Source organism: Astyanax mexicanus, chromosome 7 (assembly GCF_023375975.1).
Source record: "Astyanax mexicanus isolate ESR-SI-001 chromosome 7, AstMex3_surface, whole genome shotgun sequence".
NCBI lineage: Eukaryota > Metazoa > Chordata > Actinopteri > Characiformes > Acestrorhamphidae > Astyanax > Astyanax mexicanus.
Window position 1 is genome coordinate 31,727,047 of NC_064414.1, and position 22,662 is coordinate 31,749,708.

At 40.1% G+C, this 22,662-nt stretch overlaps 1 protein-coding gene across 1 annotated transcript in view; it reads left to right on the top strand.

The window, feature by feature from the left end:
* The window catches only part of pcdh15a (protocadherin-related 15a), a 512,848-nt gene extending 500,847 nt beyond the window's left edge, over positions 1-12,001 (top strand). The window contains exons 35-38 of the mRNA XM_049481100.1: positions 157-196; positions 1,534-1,607; positions 6,388-6,505; positions 9,012-12,001. Coding sequence (XP_049337057.1) covers positions 157-196; positions 1,534-1,607; positions 6,388-6,505; positions 9,012-9,602 — 823 coding nt within the window. The 3' untranslated portion in view covers positions 9,603-12,001. The remainder of the gene's footprint in view (positions 1-156; positions 197-1,533; positions 1,608-6,387; positions 6,506-9,011) is intronic.
* The last annotated feature ends 10,661 nt before the right edge of the window (positions 12,002-22,662 follow it).

Sequence of the window (22,662 nt, forward strand, 5' to 3'; positions counted from 1 at the left end):
AGTCTCGTCTCTCCTGATGTTCTTCCCACGTTTACAGTCGTCTTCCGTCTTCTCACGTCCTCTCTTGATCTTGTCATTCTTTTTCCTTCGCCCCTCCCTTTATCCCTCTTTTTCTCTTTATCTATCCCTCCTCTGCCTCCCCGTGTTTCGCTGCTTGCAACAGCAGCTGCTGAGGCCGTCTTTGCTCAGGCCTGAGGTAGAGTCTCCATTTTCCTCTTACTGCATGCGAGCTGTAGCCTCCATCTCACATTCTCATATTCTATAACAGATTATAAGGTTATAAGCTAGCTGACAGCATGTCCATGTCAGAACTACATTTCAGAAAGGCTCTGTTTTATTGACAGACTCACCGCATACAAGTAATCATTATATTTAACATCCAATGCTGTCCAAAAGTTTGGAATCATTTGTTAATCATTTTTATTTAATAGTAACATTTACTGCAAAAAACACCATACATTAGCTCTGTAATAATATTTTGTATAATTTCGTTTAGAAGTACATTACAGTTATTTTATGTCATGAAATGTATATCACCATATTTCTTAAATTGGGTCGATATGATATAATTCTGATATCAATATAAACAATATAAAAATAGACTTCTACAAACTTCCAAAAAATTCATTTAGCAATTACTCTAAATAAGTGAAATAAGGAGTCAGGCAGTAAGAGATGATGTAACTATTATACAATGAAATATCATAAATGTTTTAATCATATCACCATAATTTCAACATTATTTAAACATATACAGCTCTGTAAAAAAAAAAAAAAAACAAGAGACCACTTCAGTTTCTGAATCAGTTCCTCTGATTTTGCTATTTATAGGTATATGTTTGAGTAAAATAAACATTGTTGTTTTATTCTATAAACTAAAGAAAACATTTCTATATAAAAATATAAAAATAAAATTAGTCATTTAGATCATTTAGTTTTAAGAGTTCAGAAATAAATATTTGGTGGTATAAACCTGGTTTTTAATCGCAGTATTCATGCATCTTTGCATGTTCTCCTCCACCAGTCTTACACATTGCTTTTGGATAACTTTATGCCACTCCTGGTGCACAAATTCAAGCAGTTTAGTTTGGTTTGATGGCTTGTGATCATCCATCTTCCTCTTGATTATATTCTAGATGTTTTCAGTTTGATAAAATCAAAGAAACTCATAGTTTTTAAGTGGTCTCTTTTTTTTCCAGAGCTGTATGTTTAAACAAATATATAGATATTGAATTATTTTCCAGCCCTATGTTAGATGTTTTGCAGCCTTCACAGTTCTAATTTTAATATCACTTACAGCTATATTGATCATTCTGGACAGATACATACATTTATTTTATTTATAAGATTTGTCTGCTTAGATCTATGCGATATATCTGCTGCAGAATTGATTTATACTATGTAAAACCCTGATTCCAAACTTTTGAATATTAGTACCATTTTGTATCATGTTTATTTTTAACTCCCATTAAGGCATTTCTTTCACTCACAGTTGAATCTTGGGATTAATGTTTGCTTTGGTTTCTTCTTTAGGCTCTCTCTATGGAGTCGGGTATTGACCCTGGGCAAGACTACTATGCACAAGACTACTACAGTTATGATCAAGGGTAAGTTCTAATAGTGTTTTTTTTTTTTTTTTACCGTGTGCGTGCTTATGGCGACCTATACTGACCAGTATGCCACAAGAATTTGATGACTTTTAGGAGGTTTCTTAATGACCTTTATTAAGAACCTTAATTGTGATGTAGAAGAGTGACATTTCTGGATGATTCTCATTCTTCAGAAGCTCTCTGAGGAATTTTGTGCATCTGTGTGATCATTAAAGTCAGTCAGTAGATATGTGGCTTTAGTGCAGGGACAGTACAAATTAATTCTAGGCTACATATGGGAGTGTAGACCATTAATTTGTAATTCTGGTTCGCCTTGCTGTGCATTAAGCAAGTATAGCCTCTTGAGCAGTGCTTTCTGCATTACCAGCTGCTGCAAAGCCAAGGGGGGCAGAGTGCAGCTATGGTAGTGACAGCCCTGCCAACTAATTACATACAGCTTCACACAGTTGTTGATATCTGCTCTGCCACCATGAGGGAAAGATATTATGGTTTGTAATGGGAGTCCCTTCCCTGGAATGCTTTGTGACCTGTATGCTTGTTATAAGTCACAATTGAAGGTTGGCCACCATTCGTGAAAGCTGAACACTTCAGTCCATGCACATCTTTTCACGTTTTGAAATTTCGTAAAAGAAATTGGGACAATGTGGCACTTCTACTGAAAGTTGGCTTGTGGATGTTTGTTCTGTGGCCGTTTGGCCTGAGGGCATTTAGTCCATGGCTGTATGCGTATTGTATGTGTTGCCCCTTTGCTAGAGGTCGTATTTTTTATCTCACATAATGCTGCAATCTCACATAAATTGAGACGCACCCTTTTTACTTTTTGTATAGAAAATGTCTCACAGTTGACTATACTTAAGTATCAATGATGTATACTCAACCACAGCGCAATTCAAAAGAGAAAGAAAAGAGCTGCTTACTTCTGGAACGATGATGTTAGAATAAAATTGTGAACAATGATGAAGATGAAGCCACAATGACAGGTGGAGAACTTTTTTTTTGTTTACTGCAGTGTCAGCCATATATACAAACATACAAAATTTAATACATTATTCAAATTATATTTTTAATAAAATAATTACATTTTTCAGACTATAAGGCGCACTGGATTATAAAGCGGATTACAAGGGACACTAGTAAGGTTGTCTACATTGAAGTGAGCAAGGGTGTCGCCATATATCCCTTATAATAGGAAAGCTGGGGGAAGCACCTTAATAAACAAAACTGTAATTCTTAAAAAAAAAATAATCTTTCATAGTCAAACAAGCACTGGGTGTAAATCTACACAGGTTCCTCTCCTAAAAACTGTTTATTTGGGTGAGTAAAGCGCTTCTGTTTATTTACAGTAAGCTTAGATTTTTTCAATATTTTGTCTAAGGGTGAGTTTTCAGTGAAGTTTCTTCAGCACTTGTATTAGCATTAGCCACTAATCTTCAGTGCTAACTGCCTCCAAACAGCACTAGACTGAGGAACCCTCAGTGTTTAGGTAACCCAGGGCACTATCAGCTAGCAGTTGGTCTCACAGAGTACAATCTGAGATACTCACCTCTGAATGGCAAAAGAGCTAGCGCTGCGGTTAGCGGCTAATGCTGCTGCAACTTGACTGAAGACTCACTCTTATAGTGCAGCAGAGTGGGTTTACTGCTCCTTACAACCTCATACATAAGGTGCCGATTTTTGGAAACATTAAATGATTTTCAGTGCGCCTTATAGTGCAAAAAATAGAGGGAAAAATGGAGGGACATAAATAAATTACTATAAATAAATAAAAAATAAAAAACACTGCGTTGACGTATGTTTGCAAACAATATGTCATCACTTCCTGATTGCACATTTATATTTTGTTTACTAAACTGTCAAACCCACACTATTAGAAATATACTGTAGTACATAATATATACCTTATTGTATTGTGTGGCATGCAATTGAGACGCAGCCTCACTAACTAACAGCAGTTAGTAAATGAATCTCTTTTCTCATTAAAAAGCAGAAGATCATTCAATACTAACTAATGAATGAACTTCACTTTGTTCTCCGTTCCTATAGGTTTAAAATCCTGCAGATTCTGTGCTTAGGCTGTATAAAGATCCCGAAATGATAATTGGTGAAGCAGAGTTTATGTATTACGCTCATGCTTTTCTCAGTTCTTTTCTATCTTTTCTTCCAGTCTGTCTGTAATTCCTCATTCTTATTGTTTACTCTCGACCCTCTCTCCAAATCTGTTCAATTATACAGGCTTGAACAGGGCACCTGAGCCCATGATGATATCCATCCCTCAGAGAGAGAGAGAAAACAGACAGAAAAAGACAGGCACTGACTTGGCTTACAATGTGAAAGCTGTGAACAGTGCTCTGAGAACACAAGAAAAGAGCATCTTGTGACGTTCAAACACAGCAAAAAAAAAAAAAAGCGGCAGACAGAGAGCCCGAGTGGGAGACGGAGATGAGTGGGCATTCAGCTAGCTGTTGCACTTCTACCAGCCCATATGGTGAATGGAAGGAACTGGGCAGCATCGCCATAAGAACAGATGCTGAGCAAATGTTGTGCGCTGAACTGCATGTTTAAGGTTTAGCGTCAGTCGCTCAGGGGAGACGTGGATTCTTTGACGAGATGAAAGGCTTAACGCACCATCAGCGGCCCACATCTTTCCCCGTTTAAGCCAGACGGATTCATTAGCATCTGAGCATCCCTCACTAGCAGCTATTTCAAAACCCAGGAATCGACTGAGCCTTGCACTGCACTTCACTCTGCACCTAATCTCCTATTGGCTCCCTCTGTTACCCCACATAATTAGTGTCATTTATGCTATATTCATGCAATAAAGTGGCACAGCTGGAAGCTGATACACTACAGACGAAACACTTTAACTTCACTTACTCTTGTACACAGGTGTTTCTAATGTGTTCTGTTTCTGACTTTACACAGCAGGTCATGTGAGCAAATCCTATTCCACCAAATGCAGAGTTTTTATTCATTTTTTTAATTGTATCTTATTCATATGACCTTATTCCACATTGGTCTGGAAAGTTCACACTTGTAAAGTGACAAACATGCACACGCAAAAGAGCACTGCTTCATGTGAAGTTCAGTTTCATCTTAGCCATCATCTTAGGCGCTCTCAAGGAGTTCCAGTCTGACAGCTGGGATGATCACAATATGTTCGAGTTTGCATCCTTAGTTTCTTAAAAAAAACTTAGTTTTTAAGCTTTGTATTTTCTATTGATGATGCCTCCTAATTCAGTTATAACAGAGCGATTACATCAAATATTTGGGGTAGTTCTTTTACCTTGTTACCTTCCGACTGAAAACCTACTTCACTGCTGTTGCCCATTTTTCGAATGTCTTTACATACCGTATTTTTGGCACTATAAGGCACACCGGATTAAACAAAACTGTCATTCTTAAAAAGAAACTTTTCTTTTGAAGTCAAACAAGTGCTGGATATTATTCTACACAGATTTCTCTCCTGAAAACGGTTTATTTGGGTGAATAAAGCACTTTATTATGTATACTGTCCAAGTGTGAGCGCTAGCCGTGGTTAGCAAGCATTTAGCCAGCACCAGTTAGTAGTGCTATCCAACCCCAGTTAGTGCTAGTAAATGACGTCCTGAGTGTTCCGATAAGCTAGGGCACTATCAGCTAGCGGTAGGTCCCACGTAACCTGTTTTCAAACACACACACTACAGTCCACTGTAGTGGTTCGCCTCTGAACCACGAAAGAGCTAGCTCTGCAGTTAGTAGCTAATGGTAATGCCGCTGCACTCAACCTCAGCACTGGAGAACCTTTGGTAAAACTCCTGTATAACGCTGTACTTAAGCGGAGTAGCTTTATTGCTCTTTAGAACCTGAACCGGTAAAATTCATACATAAGGAGCACCGAATTATAAGGCGCAAATTAAAGGATTTTGAGTGCCGAAAAATATGGTACATTGGTCACAAATTTTTTTTCACAAAAAAACTACAATTATGTATTTACCATAAGTATTTACATTTATTAAAATTTTATTAAAAATGTTACCATGTCAAAATGTTACGTCAAAAACGTACACCAAAAGTACCCCAAACTTCTAATTAGTTACAATATCTTCAATCTTTTAAAACAGATTATTATTCTGTTAACTTTTAGAAGCTAAATGTATTAAAAATTGTATTGTTGCATGACATTTTGAACAATCCAAAACAGCACATTTTATTACTACATGATAACAATTGTTTTGCTTTAAATTGTTTTGTGCAAAAATTATTAAATTTGCATTAACATTTGTAGAAAGTAAAGTAAAGTAGTAGAAAAGTAAATTTTACTAAAGAATTCTTGTAGACATCCTGGTATGTCTAAAAACACCATGTGCTGTGAACGAAAATATACTGCATCATTGCTTTTGAATAAAAGTGAAAGATGCATTTCCGTGATATAATAGTTCTATAAATCTCGAGCTTTCACAGTGACCCTGACTAGCCAAGATCCATGCCTATTTAGAGAGCAGTAGTGTCTTTAATGGGAGTTAAGCTTTTAAGCCCTGGATCACTGGGCTCCGTCTGTTGCCTGGGGGGACCTCACATATGCAGAACGAGTGCAAATGCACTGGAAGATAACCTGACCTAAAACTTATATTTCTGCACATTTATTTGAGCATTCCATCTATGATCATCTTTAAACTTGCTACAGAAAACTCATGGACAGCTGTTACCAATGGAGACTAGTGCCCAAAGTCAAAAAGCACTTAATTATTTTAGTCAGTTCTAATTTATTCTTACTGTCCTCTGTTGTTATGTGTTATAGGTACGATGGATATCCTCCATATGGGAGCCGCAGGAGGTTGATAGCTCCCATGTATGATGAATATGGAGAAGCTATCATGGAGGATGATGGCTACTACTACAGTCCCTATGGCCCAGAGGTAATGTTGCACTTTTTGATTACTGGTAGATCAAAGAAGAGGTGAGACTGATTTTTTATCATGTGAATTAGACAAATTAGGTAAAGCCTTATTTAATATTATATTATTTAGTCCTTATTTAATAAGGACTAGAAACTCTATATAAACTACATTGAAAATATAGACTTAAAAACTAAGGACACATGTTGTGCTATTCCAAGTTTGGTCGCATATGAATTCTGCTTACTGTAACAGTGAGGAAAGTGTTTAAAGCAAAATGTCTTACAACAGGGTCGGGGCAGAGGGAGAGGTGGGCGAGGGCGTGGGCGTGGTAAACGTGTGGGATTCAGAGACTTCCCTCCTGAGGATGAGATTGAACCAGCAGAGCCAGAAGCTCCTGATGAAATTGAAGCAGAAGCAGAGGCTGAACCAGAGGAGTCCAAGGCTGCGAAGAAGCTGAAATCGGTCATGAAACTCAGTAAGCTGCTGGCTGCGGGGAAAAAAGCAGACAAGGCTCGCACCTCGCCTTGGAAGAAGGCCAGGATCTTCCCGATGATGTTTGGGAAGAGCAAGAAGGACAAAGACTACGCCAAGCTGACATCTGCACGCCGAATTGGCAGTCAAGAGAGCCTGACTGGGGGAATAAGCCCGACTGGCTCAGTATCCTCAGCTAGGTCTCGACTAGGCAAAGTCCTGAAGCGAATCAATATAAGCAAAAAACTGCAAATCACTCGGAAGTCTCAGAGCAGCCGATCAGCCAGCGAGAGGGAGGAATCGGCAGCCGAATCTGAAGATAGAAAATCCAAAGTTTCCATCAGCGTGAGTGAGCCTGAAGCTAGCGGATCCGAAGCAGAGAGCAGGACGAGAGGATCTGAGGAGGATGAACAATCAGAGAGGAGCAGTGTTGCAGCATCCAGTGAAGATAAAGATTATCTAAAAGTTGATCTAGACAGAGACGATGCTAATGAAAGCACAGTCGACTCCGAGTCGGAGCCAGAAGAACCAGAGGAATCTGATGAAGAAAGCAAATCAAAGTCAGAGTCTGAGAAGTCTGGAACTGAGAAAGAGTCAGTGTCCGCTTCGGGGACCGAGAAGGAGTCTGGCTCGGACGAAGAGGAGGAGTCAGAGAAGGCTTCAGGAACGGAGAAAGAATCTGGTTCTGAAAAATCAGGAACTGAAGAGGAATCGAGTGCAGAAAGGACTTCTGCCACTGAAAAAGAATCTGACGAAGAAGAGGAGGAGGAAGAAGAAGAGGAAGAAGAGGAAGGATCTGAATCCAAAGAGTCTGGAGCTTCAGCATCCGGATCTGAAGCGTCCTCTGCTCGCTCGTCCATGAAGTCATCGCGTACTGAAGCCAGTCAGGGATCTTCAGAGAGGTCTTCAAGCATGCGGAGCAGTGCTAGTGCCTCAGGAAGTGCCTCAGGAAGTGCAAGCGGCTCTGGGGGATCCCAAGCATCATCAGCTCAGTCTTCTGTGAGGTCCTCACAAAAGTCGGGATCTGGAAGTATGGCCAGCAGCGAGATGGGCTCAGCAGCAAGCGGATCTGAGGAAATGTCCGGCTCAGAGGATGCCGGATCAGATGCCGTCTCGATGACTGGCAGCGAGAGAAGCTCAACCAGCTCACGATCGGCAGGGGGCAGCCATCGCTCTCGCAAATCTGTCATGACACGTTCTTCTCAGGACACCATAGACGAGGAGACCGAGGAAGGCCTGGAGGAAACCGAAGAGGATGAGGAAGAAGAAGAAGAGGAGGAGGAGGAAGAAGAAGAGGAAGAAGAAGAAGACGAGGCTACAGAAGAGAGTGTAGAGTCTTCAGGTGAGATGAGTGATGGATCAGTGTCGAAAAAGTCAAGTGGCTCAGCTTCTGGAAGTGGAGGGGCGTCAAGTCCACATGCAGGAACTCCTTATGCTTCAGAAAGCAGCATGACCGAAGAAGACGAGTCATTCGGAGGCCTCTCGCCGATCACTGAGGTGGATGAAGATGCCTTAACATCTGGCAGTGGTTCTGCCTCAGGGGCTGGAGCAACGTCAGATGCAGAATCAGAATCAGGAAGTTCCACGGCTCTCTAAGAAAGGAAGGAAAGGGCACATGCAGAATGTGAAGTAAGACTGGATTGAAGTTGTGTGTTCTCTGAAGTGCAGTGATTTCCTTTCTTCTGTCAGCATCTTAGTTCTTCCTCAACTTCTGACGTACTTTCGGGTGAACTTCTGCCTCGACTGCATGAGCATGTAGTCAGTGTTGACACTCCTCTGTCCATTTCTTGTGTGAATTTATTGTAAGAAGTTCTCTTTTGAAAAGCAAAAGTCTTTTTATCTTGACTGTTTATTTCATTTTGTACAGTATTGTGTATACCAAAATACTGGCAATCTCTATCTTCCTCCCTGAACATTTTCTATTCTCTTTTCTAAGAGTCAGTACTGTTTTTGACTAGCTGATGACGCTAAACTCTGCAGTTTGACCTGTGATTGGTAATACTCTTGCTTTCTGTATCTCCCCTCTCTCTCTCTTTCTCTCTCTCTCTTTCAGGCTGGCAGAAAGAAGCGGATCAAACTAGTAGTTGAAGGGGAGGGCGAGTCGACAACCACAGGAGAGGACAGTGGCCCAGACATCCAGCAGAATCGCCTGCCCAACATCAACAGCCACACAAACATCAACGGCTCTGTGTACCTGGCGCAGAACGGTACCATCATCAGAACCCGGCGGCCACCGTATCTTAACAACTTAAAACTCGGCTCACCGGGGCGACTCTGCAAACAGTTTAAGAAACTGGAAAAGCTAGGAGTTACACACGAAGAGCACTTACCTTTAAATAGTACAACAGATAACGGGCCAACTATAGGACCCACCGTCACGCTTTCATCCGTGGCCGACTGCAATCTCAACACAAGGTCCTGCAGCGGGTCCTTAGGGTCCAGCATAATAGGGCCGAAGTCTAGCATTGTTAAAGCCCATTTGGACCAAGACCACGGGCACTATGGGCAGGAACTGGAGTCATCCGTGGACAAAGATGAGAACAAAGAGACGTTTGAGTGTCCGAGTGACCACACGCTGTCAGATGAGGAGGAGCTGTGGATGGGCCCCTGGAACAACCTTCATATACCAATGACAAAACTCTGACACTAATGTCTTATATTGTTTTATTCTTTGGTTGTGATCTCATTGTTCTTTTCTGTTTTTTTTTTCTTGTTTGTTTGTTTTTATTTTGATCTTTTTTATTTCAAATTGCAAAAAAAAAAAAAAACGATTTTTCTAATTATATGCACCAGTCGTCAAGGCTGACCAAGAATTGTGATGATAATTTTGGATGTTTCTTCTCCACAAAGGAAATGATTGTATCGAATTACACTTGATATTTTGGTGTCAAGACAATTAATTAATTGTTGTGGGTGATAGGGCTGTTAACTTCTCACGGGAGGCATTGGTTGAAAGCTATGACTGTACAAAACATGGACGCTGTGGTTCCTTTTTTTTCCATTCTATAAACAAAAATGCAGCTAAAAATTAGAGGCAGAGCCAGACTTCAGAGCCTAATCATACAGTAGATCTGTCCCCTTTTTCAAATTTAAGCATCTCAGACCTCTTTCTTGGAGTTTATAGCACAGCCTGAGGTAACAAATACAAATCGGATATTTAATTTACATCAAATTACAATACTGCATTAATTAATTTATGCTCTGTTCATTGCAGAATTGAACCAAAGCTACTACGACCCATTTTAACCCCTAAGCTGCTGCTGGATACATGAATAAAATGAAGAATAATAATAATAAATCTGGCAAGAGCACTGGCCATGACAAAGTACAAATACTATCATACGGTTAGTTATGTAACATTACTACTACACTAATGTTAGTTGGCTGGCTAACTACTAAACAGTTCACATTTACTGAAATCTCCCAAGATCAGACTTGCCAAAAAACTGCATAACTGCACTTCACTCTGTGGTGTCATAGGAAGGTGCTTAGGAATAATGTTTTACAATTTTTCGCACTGTCAGGTGCACTGGATTATAATGCACACTATCAATAAACATCTATTTTCTGGTTTATTTTCATAAATAAGGCACACCAGATTGTAAGGCGAATTATGTGACACTAGTAAGGAACAGGGATGTCGCCATGTTTTCCTTCTAATTCCTTCTAATAGCAGGTCTCAACGCTGAGTGGTGGTGCAAGACCTGTAAAACTAAGCTAAGATAAGTAAAAAAAAAAATGTAATTACTAAAAACGAGTAAACGAGTGCTGGATGTTAATCTACACAGATTTCTCTCCTGAAAACTGTTTATTTGTGTGAGTAAAGTGCTTTCATTTATTTACAGTAAGCTTAGATTTCCTGGGAGAAACAGCATTAGCAGCGAACCTCTAGAGCTACACTGATAAACTCTGGTAAAGTGTTCTGGTAAGCCAGGGAGATGTCAGCTAGCAGTTTTAATGCACAGGCGATATACTCACCTCTGAACGGCGAAAGAGCACTCAAGCGCAGTAAGCAGCTAATGCCAATGCTTCAGCAGTGCTAGCCAGGCTTAGCAGCAGGCTACAGTCCAATAATACTCACTTCTGAACAGCAGAAAAGCTAGCGCTTAGCGCGGTTGGTGGCTAATGCTAATACAGTGCTGGAGAAGTAACCTAAAACTCCTCTATAATGCTGTACTTAAGCAGAGTGGCTTTACTGCTACTTACAACCTGACTGGTAGAATTTATACATAAGGTGCAGCCGATTATAAAACGCACAGGTTAAACAAACACAGGGAAATGAGAAATGAAAAAATGAGATGGAAAATATGCCGTTTTATCAGTCAAACATATGGGGAAGGATGTGCAGTAGCTTCACTTTTAAGACAGGTTGAACCGTCCATCTTTTCTACAGTCACTGATTGAAAGCAGTGTCAAAACAACTACGTATGGAATGATTAGAAGTTATTGCATTTTACTATATTGTTTTTTTTTTTTAGAAAAGGCAACAGATGTTAAGAACATGTAGCTGACTGAAACTGTTTTAGGACGTTTTTTTACGCCTGTGTTTGAAGAGTTTGTATACAATTCGAGTCGAGTCCGAACGATAATTGAACCTTTTTCTGTAAACGAAGAGTACAAACTGGTGTCCTTACAGTAAGTATAATTGTTTCTGACAGGTTTTGGACAGACTTTTTTTACACCCTGATAATATAAATGGCTGTAATAGGCCTGATATTTTGAGAAATGTGAAAAAAAAAAAAAATACATAGAGATATATATACAGTATAAACATGTATTTTCATAACTTCAATTGCATATGGTGCATACAAAGCATTTTTGATTCTTTATTGAGAATTAAATCAAAGTAAATTATCTTGTATACACATTTATCATGTTCTCTGAAGTGATCAAAGAATTTGAAGTAAAGGTCTTTAGTAATATTATGAGACGATGAGTACTGATGTAATGAATACATATTTGTTAATAAATTGGAAATACTCTTATTTTTGCTTAGGATTTACAATTGCGTTTGATGTCATTGATCTCAGCACACTATATTAAGTTTGCCTAATCTATGAAAGGTTCCTGTTGATCAGATAATGATTCAGAAATGGATTAAAGTGTACAGAGTGAGCTCTTTTTCTAGGATTTCCATTCTTGCAGGATGACTCACTTGAGCACCATATCATTATCTTTCAGCGCAACTCTGTCTATCCATCAAAAGCTGATTGCTCTTTCAGATATGAATGTTTGTCCATCCAAACCGTGACAGCCGCCCTGAGAAAATGGAGTTGGCAGGGGGGCATTAAACTGTTCCTGATGAAGACAGAGAGATTTTCACCGCAATGTCCCATCACCAAAATTGTTTCTGTCTTGCTCTCAATGGAACTGAAGCTGCATTTATTTCTCCATTACCACTGATGGTCTTCAAAATCACATGCTAAAAGCACATATTGTATTCCCCCAGGGAAAACAAAGGCTGTTTATTGTGGGAAGGACAGCTATTATAAGCTGAGGAACTTTTTATAAATACAAAAAAGCTTTTGTTTGATAACAGCCTCAGTCAATTCCTATACCTTCTACACTATCCTTTAATTATAAACATTATGGTCAATTCTTTACCTGATCAATTGGTTATATTATTATTGTGAAACATAAAAAAAATCATTTGTTTATGGTCTTCCACTGAGCTGCCACTAGGTGGCATTCCTCTCTTTTAAGAAAATGAGATTTCCTTCCTCAGCCTCAGTCCCAGTGCATCACTTCTCCTCTTCTACTTTCACTCTGCATGTTTGTACATCATTAATCCACCATAAACACAATTACATGCCTTAAATGTATTTACAGTATATCTAGATGCCAGTCCTAGATTATACTATAATTACATAAGAGACAGAAATTACATTATGTTTTTGATGATGTTATCCAGTATTTCCAGTTGGGAATAGCTCTTAGGCGTCTGATTCATTTATTTTATTATATTCACTAACCATTTAGAACATAATTGTCTTAAAGCACAATCCCAAACACTTTCTGCACAGTTTTATGTTAAGTGATAAACAATGCATTTGTCATGAATTATGGACAGCATTTTTACAAAAAAAACATCATAATTCAACATCACAGGATTCGAAGCGTAGGCCATTCTTTTACATAAAACAGGGAGCTGTCAGTGTGAGCTGCACTGAGTGGAATACAGTTTCACTGTGGTGATACTAATCACTAATGTGACTTACTTTTCAGTCACTTGAGCAGTTTACATTTTAGGACATCCTCAAACCTCAGCATCAGTATTCACACAGAACAGCAACTGCTTGTACTAGATCTGACCAAACGTCTTGAGAGTTCAAAACGCCCCAAGACTAAAGCCCTCCAACCAAATGCCCTCAGACCACAGACCAAACGCCCTCAGAACAAACACCCTCAGAACAAACGCCCTCAGAACAAACGCCTTTAGATCAAAATGCCCTCAAACCAAAAGTACCAGAACAAACGCCCTCAGACCAAACGCCTTCAGATCAAAATGCCCTCAGACCAAACACCTTCAGATCAAAATGCCCTCAGACCAAACGCCTTTAGATCAAAATGCCCTAAGACCAAACGTCTTTAGATCAAAACGCCCTCAGACCAAAGGTCTTTAGATCAAAACGCCCTCAGACCAAACGCCTTTAGATCAAAATGCCCTAAGACCAAGCACCTTCAGATCAAAATGCCCTCAGACCAAACGCCTTCAGATCAAAATGCCCTCAGACCAAACGCCTTTAGATCAAAATGCCCTCAGACCACACACCTTCAGATCAAAAGGCCCTCAGACCAAAAGCCTTTAGATCAAAATGCCCTCAGACCAAATGCCCTCAGATCAAATGCCCTCAGACCAAATGCCCTTAAAGCAAATTCCCTCAGATCAAATGCCCTTATCAAAACATCTCCGACAAAATGCCCTTAAATCAAACGCCGTCAGAGCAATTGCCTTCAGACCAAAAAGGGCTGTAAAAAGAACTGTAACAAGCCTCCTTAAATAAATCTGATCTGTAACAATCCTCCTTAAATAAATCTGAGCTGTTACAAGCCTCCTCAAATAAATCTGAGCTGTAACAAGCCTCCTTAAATAAATCTGAGCTGTAACAAGCCTCCTTAAATAAATCTGAGCTGTAACAAGCCTCCTTAAATAAATCTGATCCGTAACAAGCCTCCTTAAATAAATCTGAGCTGTAACAAGCCTCCTTAAATAAATCTGAGCTGTAAGAATCCTCCTTAAATAAATCTGATCTGTAACAATCCTCCTCATATAAATCTGATCTGTAACAAGCCTCCTTAAATAAATCTGAGCTGTAACAAGCCTCCTCATATAAATCTGAGCTGTTACAAGCCTCCTTAAATAAATCTGAGCTGTAACAAGCCTCCTTAAATAAATCTGAGCTGTAACAAGCCTCCTTAAATAAATCTGAGCTGTAACAAGCCTCCTTAAATAAATCTGATCTGTAACGAGTCTCCTCAAATAAATCGGATCTGTAACAAGTCTCCTCAAATAAATTGGATCTGTAACAAGCCTCCTTAAATAAATCTGATCTGTAACAAGCCTCCTCAAATAAATCTGAGCTTTTACAAGCCTCCTTAAATAAATCTGAGCTGTAACAAGCCTCCTTAAATAAATCTGATCTGTAACAAGCCTCCTCATATAAATCTGATCTGTAACAAGCCTCCTCATATAAATCTGATCTGTAACAAGCCTCCTTAAATAAATCTGATCTGTAACGAGCCTCCTCAAATAAATCGGATCTGTAACAAGTCTCCTCAAATAAATCGGATCTGTAACAAGCCTCCTCAAATAAATCGGATCTGTAACAAGCCTCCTCATATAAATCTGATCTGTAACAAGCCTCCTTAAATAAATCTGATCTGTAACAAGCCTCCTTAAATAAATCTGATCTGTAACAAGCCTCCTTAAATAAATCTGAGCTGTAACAAGCCTCCTTAAATAAATCTGATCTGTAACAAGCCTCCTTAAATAAATCTGAGCTGTAACAAGCCTCCTTAAATAAATCTGAGCTGTAACAAGCCTCCTTAAATAAATCTGAGCTGTAACAAGCCTCCTTAAATAAATCTGATCTGTAACAAGTCTCCTTAAATAAATCTGAGCTGTAACAAGTCTCCTTAAATAAATCTGATCTGTAACAAGTCTCCTTAAATAAATCTGAGCTGTTACAAGTCTCCTTAAATAAACTTTTAGCTTTAACAATGTTTAACATGAACAGTGTTGTGTAACAGGTGATCTGATTGCACAGTTGTACTGAACGAACACAAGCAGTGTGTTTTTACTGTACAGGAAACATGGTATGTTTAAAATATCGTCTGTGAGAACAGTTTGTGCGCCTCTCCTCAACACAAGTGATGACTTTCAGCACATATTTGTCTGCATATTTGCGCTCGAGTCAGTCGTTCACTACCTCATGCCGCTACTGACTGATCCCTCTTGACTCTTGCCCAACAGTCTGTCTCAGGCAGTGTTCGCTGTTTGTGTGTAAACAGGTATATTGTCGGTGCGTGTGTGTGTGTATCTGGCTGGCTGTGTTTATCTGTGTGCTGTGTTTGTGTTGGTGACTGTGTGTCTCAGAGTGTTGCGACATCACATTCCGGCGGGCTCAGAGGATCCAGCACCTCTTCCTCTCTCTCTCTTTCTCTCCTGCTGAGGCTGAGAGGATTGGGGGCCAGGCACCAATTAGGGGGTGTGTCTGACATCAAGCTCAGGTAGCATTTTTCCTTAGGTGCTATTAAAACGCACACATACACCCATATACATACCCGCACTTACACACACACACACACACACACACACTCACACTCATGGCAGCAATGTTAATGAAAGTTTTCTTGAAGGTGATCATGACTAATTTATTTTCAGACTGGCATTGCGCATCACTCGCAGGCATCAATCAGAGCATCTGATAACAGGCGCTCAAGGAAGCGGCTGTTTTTTTTTTGTTTTTTCACGCACTCAGACTGCGTGTGGTTTGTAAATGCGCTCCCGGAGCAATGGGCTCATAGCTCAGGCCTTTTGATCAGGGCTAGATGAGCCTTGACTGAGTGGTCTCAAGTGCAGACTATAGCTTAAACAGCAGCTTGCAGAACTACCATTACCGTTGAATGAGATGACTTATTATTATAATTACCCAAGATTATATGATTAACCTCCCAAGTGTCAAAGTGCTGGGTCTGAGGACACACTCCAGTGTGCGTGGGTGCACACATCCCAGGTTTATGTGTGTGTGTGTGTGTGTGTTTAGTACACGTCTTCTGCAGAAGTGTGAACATGTTTGTACTGTGCGTGTGTGCTCGTGTGTTGGTGGTGCGTGGATGGGCGTGGACATGTCGTCGTGTCTAAATGATATCCTTTGCTAAGGCCCGTGACAGACAGACAGACATAAATGCAGCTTGTGAGGTGGTGAGGGATAATTGCGAGGTTAAAATGTTGAAAACTAATTTTCTCACTGCGGGACAACCACACTGAGAGGAGAAAAAAGGCAGTTTTAGTTTCAGACGCACGCTCTCTCTCGCCTCAGGACAGACAGGAGCTGTCAGCCTCTTTCTCACATGTCCTATTTGTTTTCATCTGTCAGGCAGCCTTCCCCCAGCAGCTGAGCATATTTGTGCAGAGAGAGATGGAGATGGAGAGAGAGAGGTGGAGATGGAGAGGGAGAGATCGGTCTTCTGCAGATTTGCAGAGATGCAAATCGAAAGGCTGGTTTTGAGTGATAGTTTCCAATGCGCATTAATGTAGCACACAGCAGATTACAGCTGTGATGTTGCCAGCTTGTGCAGTGATAAACTAAAGCGAGGGCCTAATGAAAGAATAAAGAGCCTGTGGCAGAGAAAACCAACAACAATTTCACACAAGGCCAGAAACCTACGCAATGCAAGTATACACACACGAACTACAATCGCTGTGAAAATGCATGATCCTTATGTACAAACCTAACATGCAGTCTATCATTACTATGAAACTTAGAACAATAGAGGCCAAATAATGCTTCTGCATCAAGTAGTCTATGCAGACTTCCCAAGTTTTACAGAAGTTGTGTCAGTCTACTGCATATTAACAATGGCTCCCCGATGCCCGCAAGTCAGATAAAATCTCCCAGGATCTTGAACGAGTGGCCCAAGAAATAACACAAACGTGCAAACAGGCGATACAGACTTTTTTTCCCCAATCACGGGAGAGAAAGCACTCCCCTTGTGTGCATGTTTATGAAGCGCATGCAAAACAGAGAGGGTCCGATTGTCCTGTTCTCTGCAAGTCAGCCAATCAGTTTTAGTGTGGGTGGGCAGTGTTTTTTTCCCTCCTGGATGGAATGCGTTCAAGAGCATCATGGCTCCCATCAAAAGTCATTTTATGGTTAAAGTCATTCTGGTTAAAGTAAAAAACAATGAAAGTCTTGCCCGCTGTACAGTTTGTAATAGTGATTTAAGCATTGCCCACGGGGGACTAAAGGATTGCAAAAGGCATGAGGTGAGTTAATGTGACTTTTTTGCTACACGTGAGAGAGATGTCTTGTTTAAAAACTTAAGAACAGGCTTTAGGAACAGTGAGAGACAAAACTGAACTAAAATGAACTTACTACAAATTGGCTCCACCACGCTTCCTCTTCTGACCCATTTGGCTTGCCATAGTTGTGCTGCCGTGCCCCACGAGATCAGCTGTGCACAAGTTGCTGCTAACACTGTTTTTGAAGGCGATGATGATGTGGACGACTTGGTCTCCTGAGTCGCAGTGCTGTTTGTTGATAGGAGGTTGTGCTATGGGGAGGGGGAAGGCGGCACTCACGACTCACAGCAGACCAAGTAACCGATTATTATTATTATTAAATTCGCTGTTGTAGCCCTAATTTAATGTTCTTCGATCCAAGGTGTCACATATGTGCCGGGAATACTTTATATAGGGAATTAATCACCACACTGGACAGCACAGTGGACGGTAATGATCATGGCCAGCGGCATCTGGCTAGAATTTTCTGTGCGAACAGACAAGCGACTCAGACATGCAGAAATCACATCCATACTCAGTTCAGAAGGCCCCAGACACATATCCTGCAGATCAGTGCAGTGGTCTCTAGCTTTCACTGGACACAATAAGGGTTCCTGTCCCATGATATGTGGCATGTCAGTGTAAATATGTCACAATGCAGGAAATTCAGTAATAACAGAGATCATTTATATATCAGCCATGAAGAACTTGTAACAACAACAGCGTGTTTAATTCTCAGGGATAAAGGGAGGTTGGAAAATGGTTGTGTAAAAATGAGTTATGACTGTTATTGATACGCAAAACCACACAGACGTCATAAGAGGACCTTTAGCTAACAATAAAACACAAGGAGTGAGAATAAAAGGATGTAGTGCGGGTTGCAGCGGGGGCTGAATTTACATTGTGGTGCTGTGGCTCAAATCCCCAGTGAGGCTTCGGTCACTTTTGGTCAGCGGATGATAGTTTAGCTGTTAACGGTTTCTCAGTGCACTACTGCTGATGATACTGTTTACGAGAGTATCTTCAGACAGGGATATAGGTACAGCTCGGCCTTGGCACCGCGTACAGAGGAGGTCATTTAACAAGCTCTGGTATAGGCAGGCTGTAAGGATGTGATTAGATATTGGTACTGTTTACACACTCATACTGCCCCCTGCTGACCCCAGAACAGCATCTCTCATATACAAATAAATAAAACACAATTGTTTGTGGCTTTGATATTGACGTCTTAATGTCTTTAAGCAATTCTGACCCCTTTTCTCCAATCTCGCATCAAACTCTGAGCTGAATTGTTGTGTTTTGCTTTATGCTGCTTTGAGAAATGGCACATCTGAGAGGACGTCAGTCATTACTGCTGCGGTTAGAGGCAGGAGAAGATGATGCCTGTAATGGTCATTGCCTCTTAGTAAGGGCACCAGGTCAGGTTAGCAATTTGAGAAAGATGTTTTTGTTTTGACGGCCGTGCACCTCCACCATCCACTATGATTATTTTTAGTGCTTCATTTGAAGTTTTTTAAGGCAATTTTAAAAAGCCATTTCTGGCGGCGTAAAATATACATCGTTGGTTTTGGGCACTTATAATTTCTGACCTGCACATGGTTATTTCTGAGATGTACTCGTGCCCAAATTACGTTTTAACTGACATGCAGACGAGCACACATGCAGGCACAAACACACACACACACACAAAATAATCCAGAGGAGCTATTCATGGAGTCATCCCACCCGAAGGGTTTTATTATTTCTGAACTGCTGGGTGTGTTGAAAAATAGATAGTTCACAGTCTGGCCCGTTTAATGAGGGGGTGTTTAGTTTCATGGTTTTGTATTCTCATGTATATTTATGTTTGAACTGCATGCTACATCTATACAACTTATGAATAAGAAAATCTTATAGTAAACTCAGGCTGTAAAAGGTAAGTGAAGAAGACGGATGTTGGTGGTTAGTAGTTGGTTTTAGCAGACAGACAGACAGATGGATGCAGACAGATGGAAATGTGCATGTAGGCCTATGGCAGGGCATAGAAATAAACATTTTTGCCTGAAACTGAACAAAATGAAACCTTTGGCTGTAAGCCTTATATGGAACACAGGTTTTCTTCATTTTCATTATTTCATTTTTTTTTTTTTTGCAAAACATTGTCTACAAACAGCTATTCTCGGGTCATTCTCTGAAACTGCAGGACACTGCACTGACCTGCAGGATATATGATACAGCTCTGGAAAAAAAATAAGAGACCACTTAAAAATGATGAGTTTTTTTTATTTGACCAAATAAAAAAAAACCTTTGGAATATAATCAAGAGGAAGATGGATGATCACAAGCCATCAAACCAAGCTGAACTTGAATTCTTGCACCAGGAGTGGCGTAAAGCAGTGTGTAAGACTGGTGGAGGAGAACATGAGAAAACTGTGATTAAAAACCAGGGTTATTTCATCAAATGTTGATTTCTGAAGTCTTTATGAAAACTTTATGAATCTGAACTTGTTTTCTTTGCATTATTTGAGGTCTGGAAGCTCTGCATATTTTTTTTGTTATTTCAGCCATTTCTCATTTTCGGCAAATAAATGATTTAAATGACAATATTTTTATTTGGAATTTGGGAGAAATGTTGCCTGTAGTTTATAAAATAAATCAACAATGTTCATTTTACACAAACATAAACCTATAAATAGCAAAATCAGATTCAGAAACTGAAGTGGTCTCTTTATTTTTTCCAGAGCTGTATGTATGCTGTATGATTTTTGCTAGGGTCATTAGCCAGATGCTACTGGTCACAATTGGTACCACCCACTGCAGTGTTCATTGTAGGAGGTAATGCCTTCTATAACAAATGACACCCTTACACATCAATTAATGTCTTATTCATCCAGTACCCACTATCAGGCACTAATCGAACATGATAATTCATGGTGCATTGTGATGAGCACGATGGCCAGTGTTCATCCTCACTCATAAGACAACACTCAACCTCACAACTTATACATGTGTGGGCATTACCGAGCTGTCACCTGAGAGGATCAGTTTACATACGTCTTTAACATGTCACTGTATAATATAAACATTAGTGCACAATGTAGACGTAAAGCTCTCTCAACAAGTTTTTCTCAACCTCTGTCAAAATCCCAGTTTGAGCTTTGAGGCTCGTTTGTGTGTGTGTGTGTGTGTGTGTGTGTGTGTGTTGGTGTGGGTGGGTGCAGTCCGGCAGAGGCTGGCGTCTGTGGCCAGGTCCAGGATGATGTGTGTGAGTGCTATTCCAGGCCTACTGTGTCTGGCTGCCATAAAGCCTCAGTGCACTGAGCTGAGGCACCCAAACACACACACGCATACACACACACACACGTCCCTCTCCACACTTTACACACTGAGTGTGAATGAACACTTCACCACCGCACCGCTCTGATGTGGTCCTGCGCCTGTGTGGTCCCAGGAGGAGAAAAAGAAGGAGGGAGGAGGAGGGGGAGGAACAGAGAGAGGGAGGGTCAGGCTTAGTGCCTCTGCTTAAATTATTAAAAACTGGGTGTGAGGAACAAGAGAGTTTAAGAGGAAGAGTGACTGACTTTAAGCTGCTGCTCCATCATTTTACTCTAACTACTGTAAAGAGCAGCAGGACAGAGGGGGGGGGGGGCTTTTTTTTAGTATTGTCAAAATTCAGCTGAGTGTGTGTGAGAGAGAAGAAGAGGAGAGACAGAGGGAGAGAAACAAAATATGGAAATAGGTCTGCAGGGTCTAAATCAGAGGAGATCTCTCTCCATTTTTGTCTATTTTAATGGGCATGGGGACTCCTCATGGGGACATGGGGAGAGTGAATCAGCAAGTAGTTCACATTTATTCTTCATACATTACTGTAGCTGAGAAGCATAAAAAATCTGCTGTGTAATCTATGTCTGACTTATATTCATCATGCAGAAATACAGAGTATGTATTTCTAAATCAACAAAAGGTACTGTTCTATTCAAAAGTCTGTATGCACATAAAAACATAACATAAAACAAATAATTCACATGCCCTAACAAGCCTTAAATTAACATTTTTGCCTGAAACTGAACAATACAATACATTTGGCTGAAGGCTAAACATCGAATACCGGATTTCTTTCATTTTCATTATTTTTGCCCTGTTTTTTTCCAGCAGAAACTCTCTGAAATTTTTAAATGTTCCCACAAAGCTGACACACTTTCTGCATTTACAAAGAGTACCTTTGTACCTTTGTTAAAGCAGCATTGTACATCATTATTATTTTCAAATGGTTGGCCATTTTTTAATGTACCCATAATATACATCAAATAACGCAAAGAAAACAAGTTCATATTCATAAAGTTAAGAGTTTTCAGGCAGCTTGGCATGTTCTCCTCCACCAGTCTTACACACTGCTCTTGGATAACTTTATGCCACTGCTGGTGCAAAAATTCCAGCAGTTCAGCTTGGTTTGATGGCTTGTGATCATCCATCTTCCTCTTAATTATATTCCATTTTTTTTTTTTGTTGGTAAAATCAAAGAAACTCAATTTTTAAATCCAGAGCTGTATAGAAATGTGCATGGCGGGTTGGAGTTTCTGTTTAATGGAACACAAGGCACATTATGCACACAGTAAAAACAATTATACACTGACTTTCCAAAGTCCAGAAGCAGTATTGTGTCCCATGACTTTTGCAGCTTAAGAATGTGACCTGCAGGATAGGATTGTGACCTACACGAATATGATTTTTGCAATAGGGTCACTTGTCTCTTCACACAGACAATTCCAGTCAGATGCCACCAGTCACAATCATTACCACCCACTGAATTGACTTTTGTCAGTGGGATTGCCTTCTACCACAAAATTATATGATCACACATCAAGGAAGGTCTTATTCATCTAGTTCTCATATTCAGGCCTTTTGAAAAGCATGATCATTCTGGATCTGAAGTGTGTAAATAGAAATTCTGAGCACAGACACGCCGGCAGAAACATCTTATATCTGCTAAATGTTCTTCCTGTGTGCAATCCCTGAATTAGTTTGTTGAATGTTGTTAGAACCTTATTTTAGGCAGGACATTAACTGAATTTAGTTACTGTTACAAACAGCATGTTCGTGTCTCATTAAAAATATTCAGGCCTATAGCCTGAATTTTACACCTTTTTTTGGAGGGTTCAAGTCTTAATTAGGGCGATCAGATCCTCCCAATCCCCCATAAGAGATGGGTAATACGGCAATA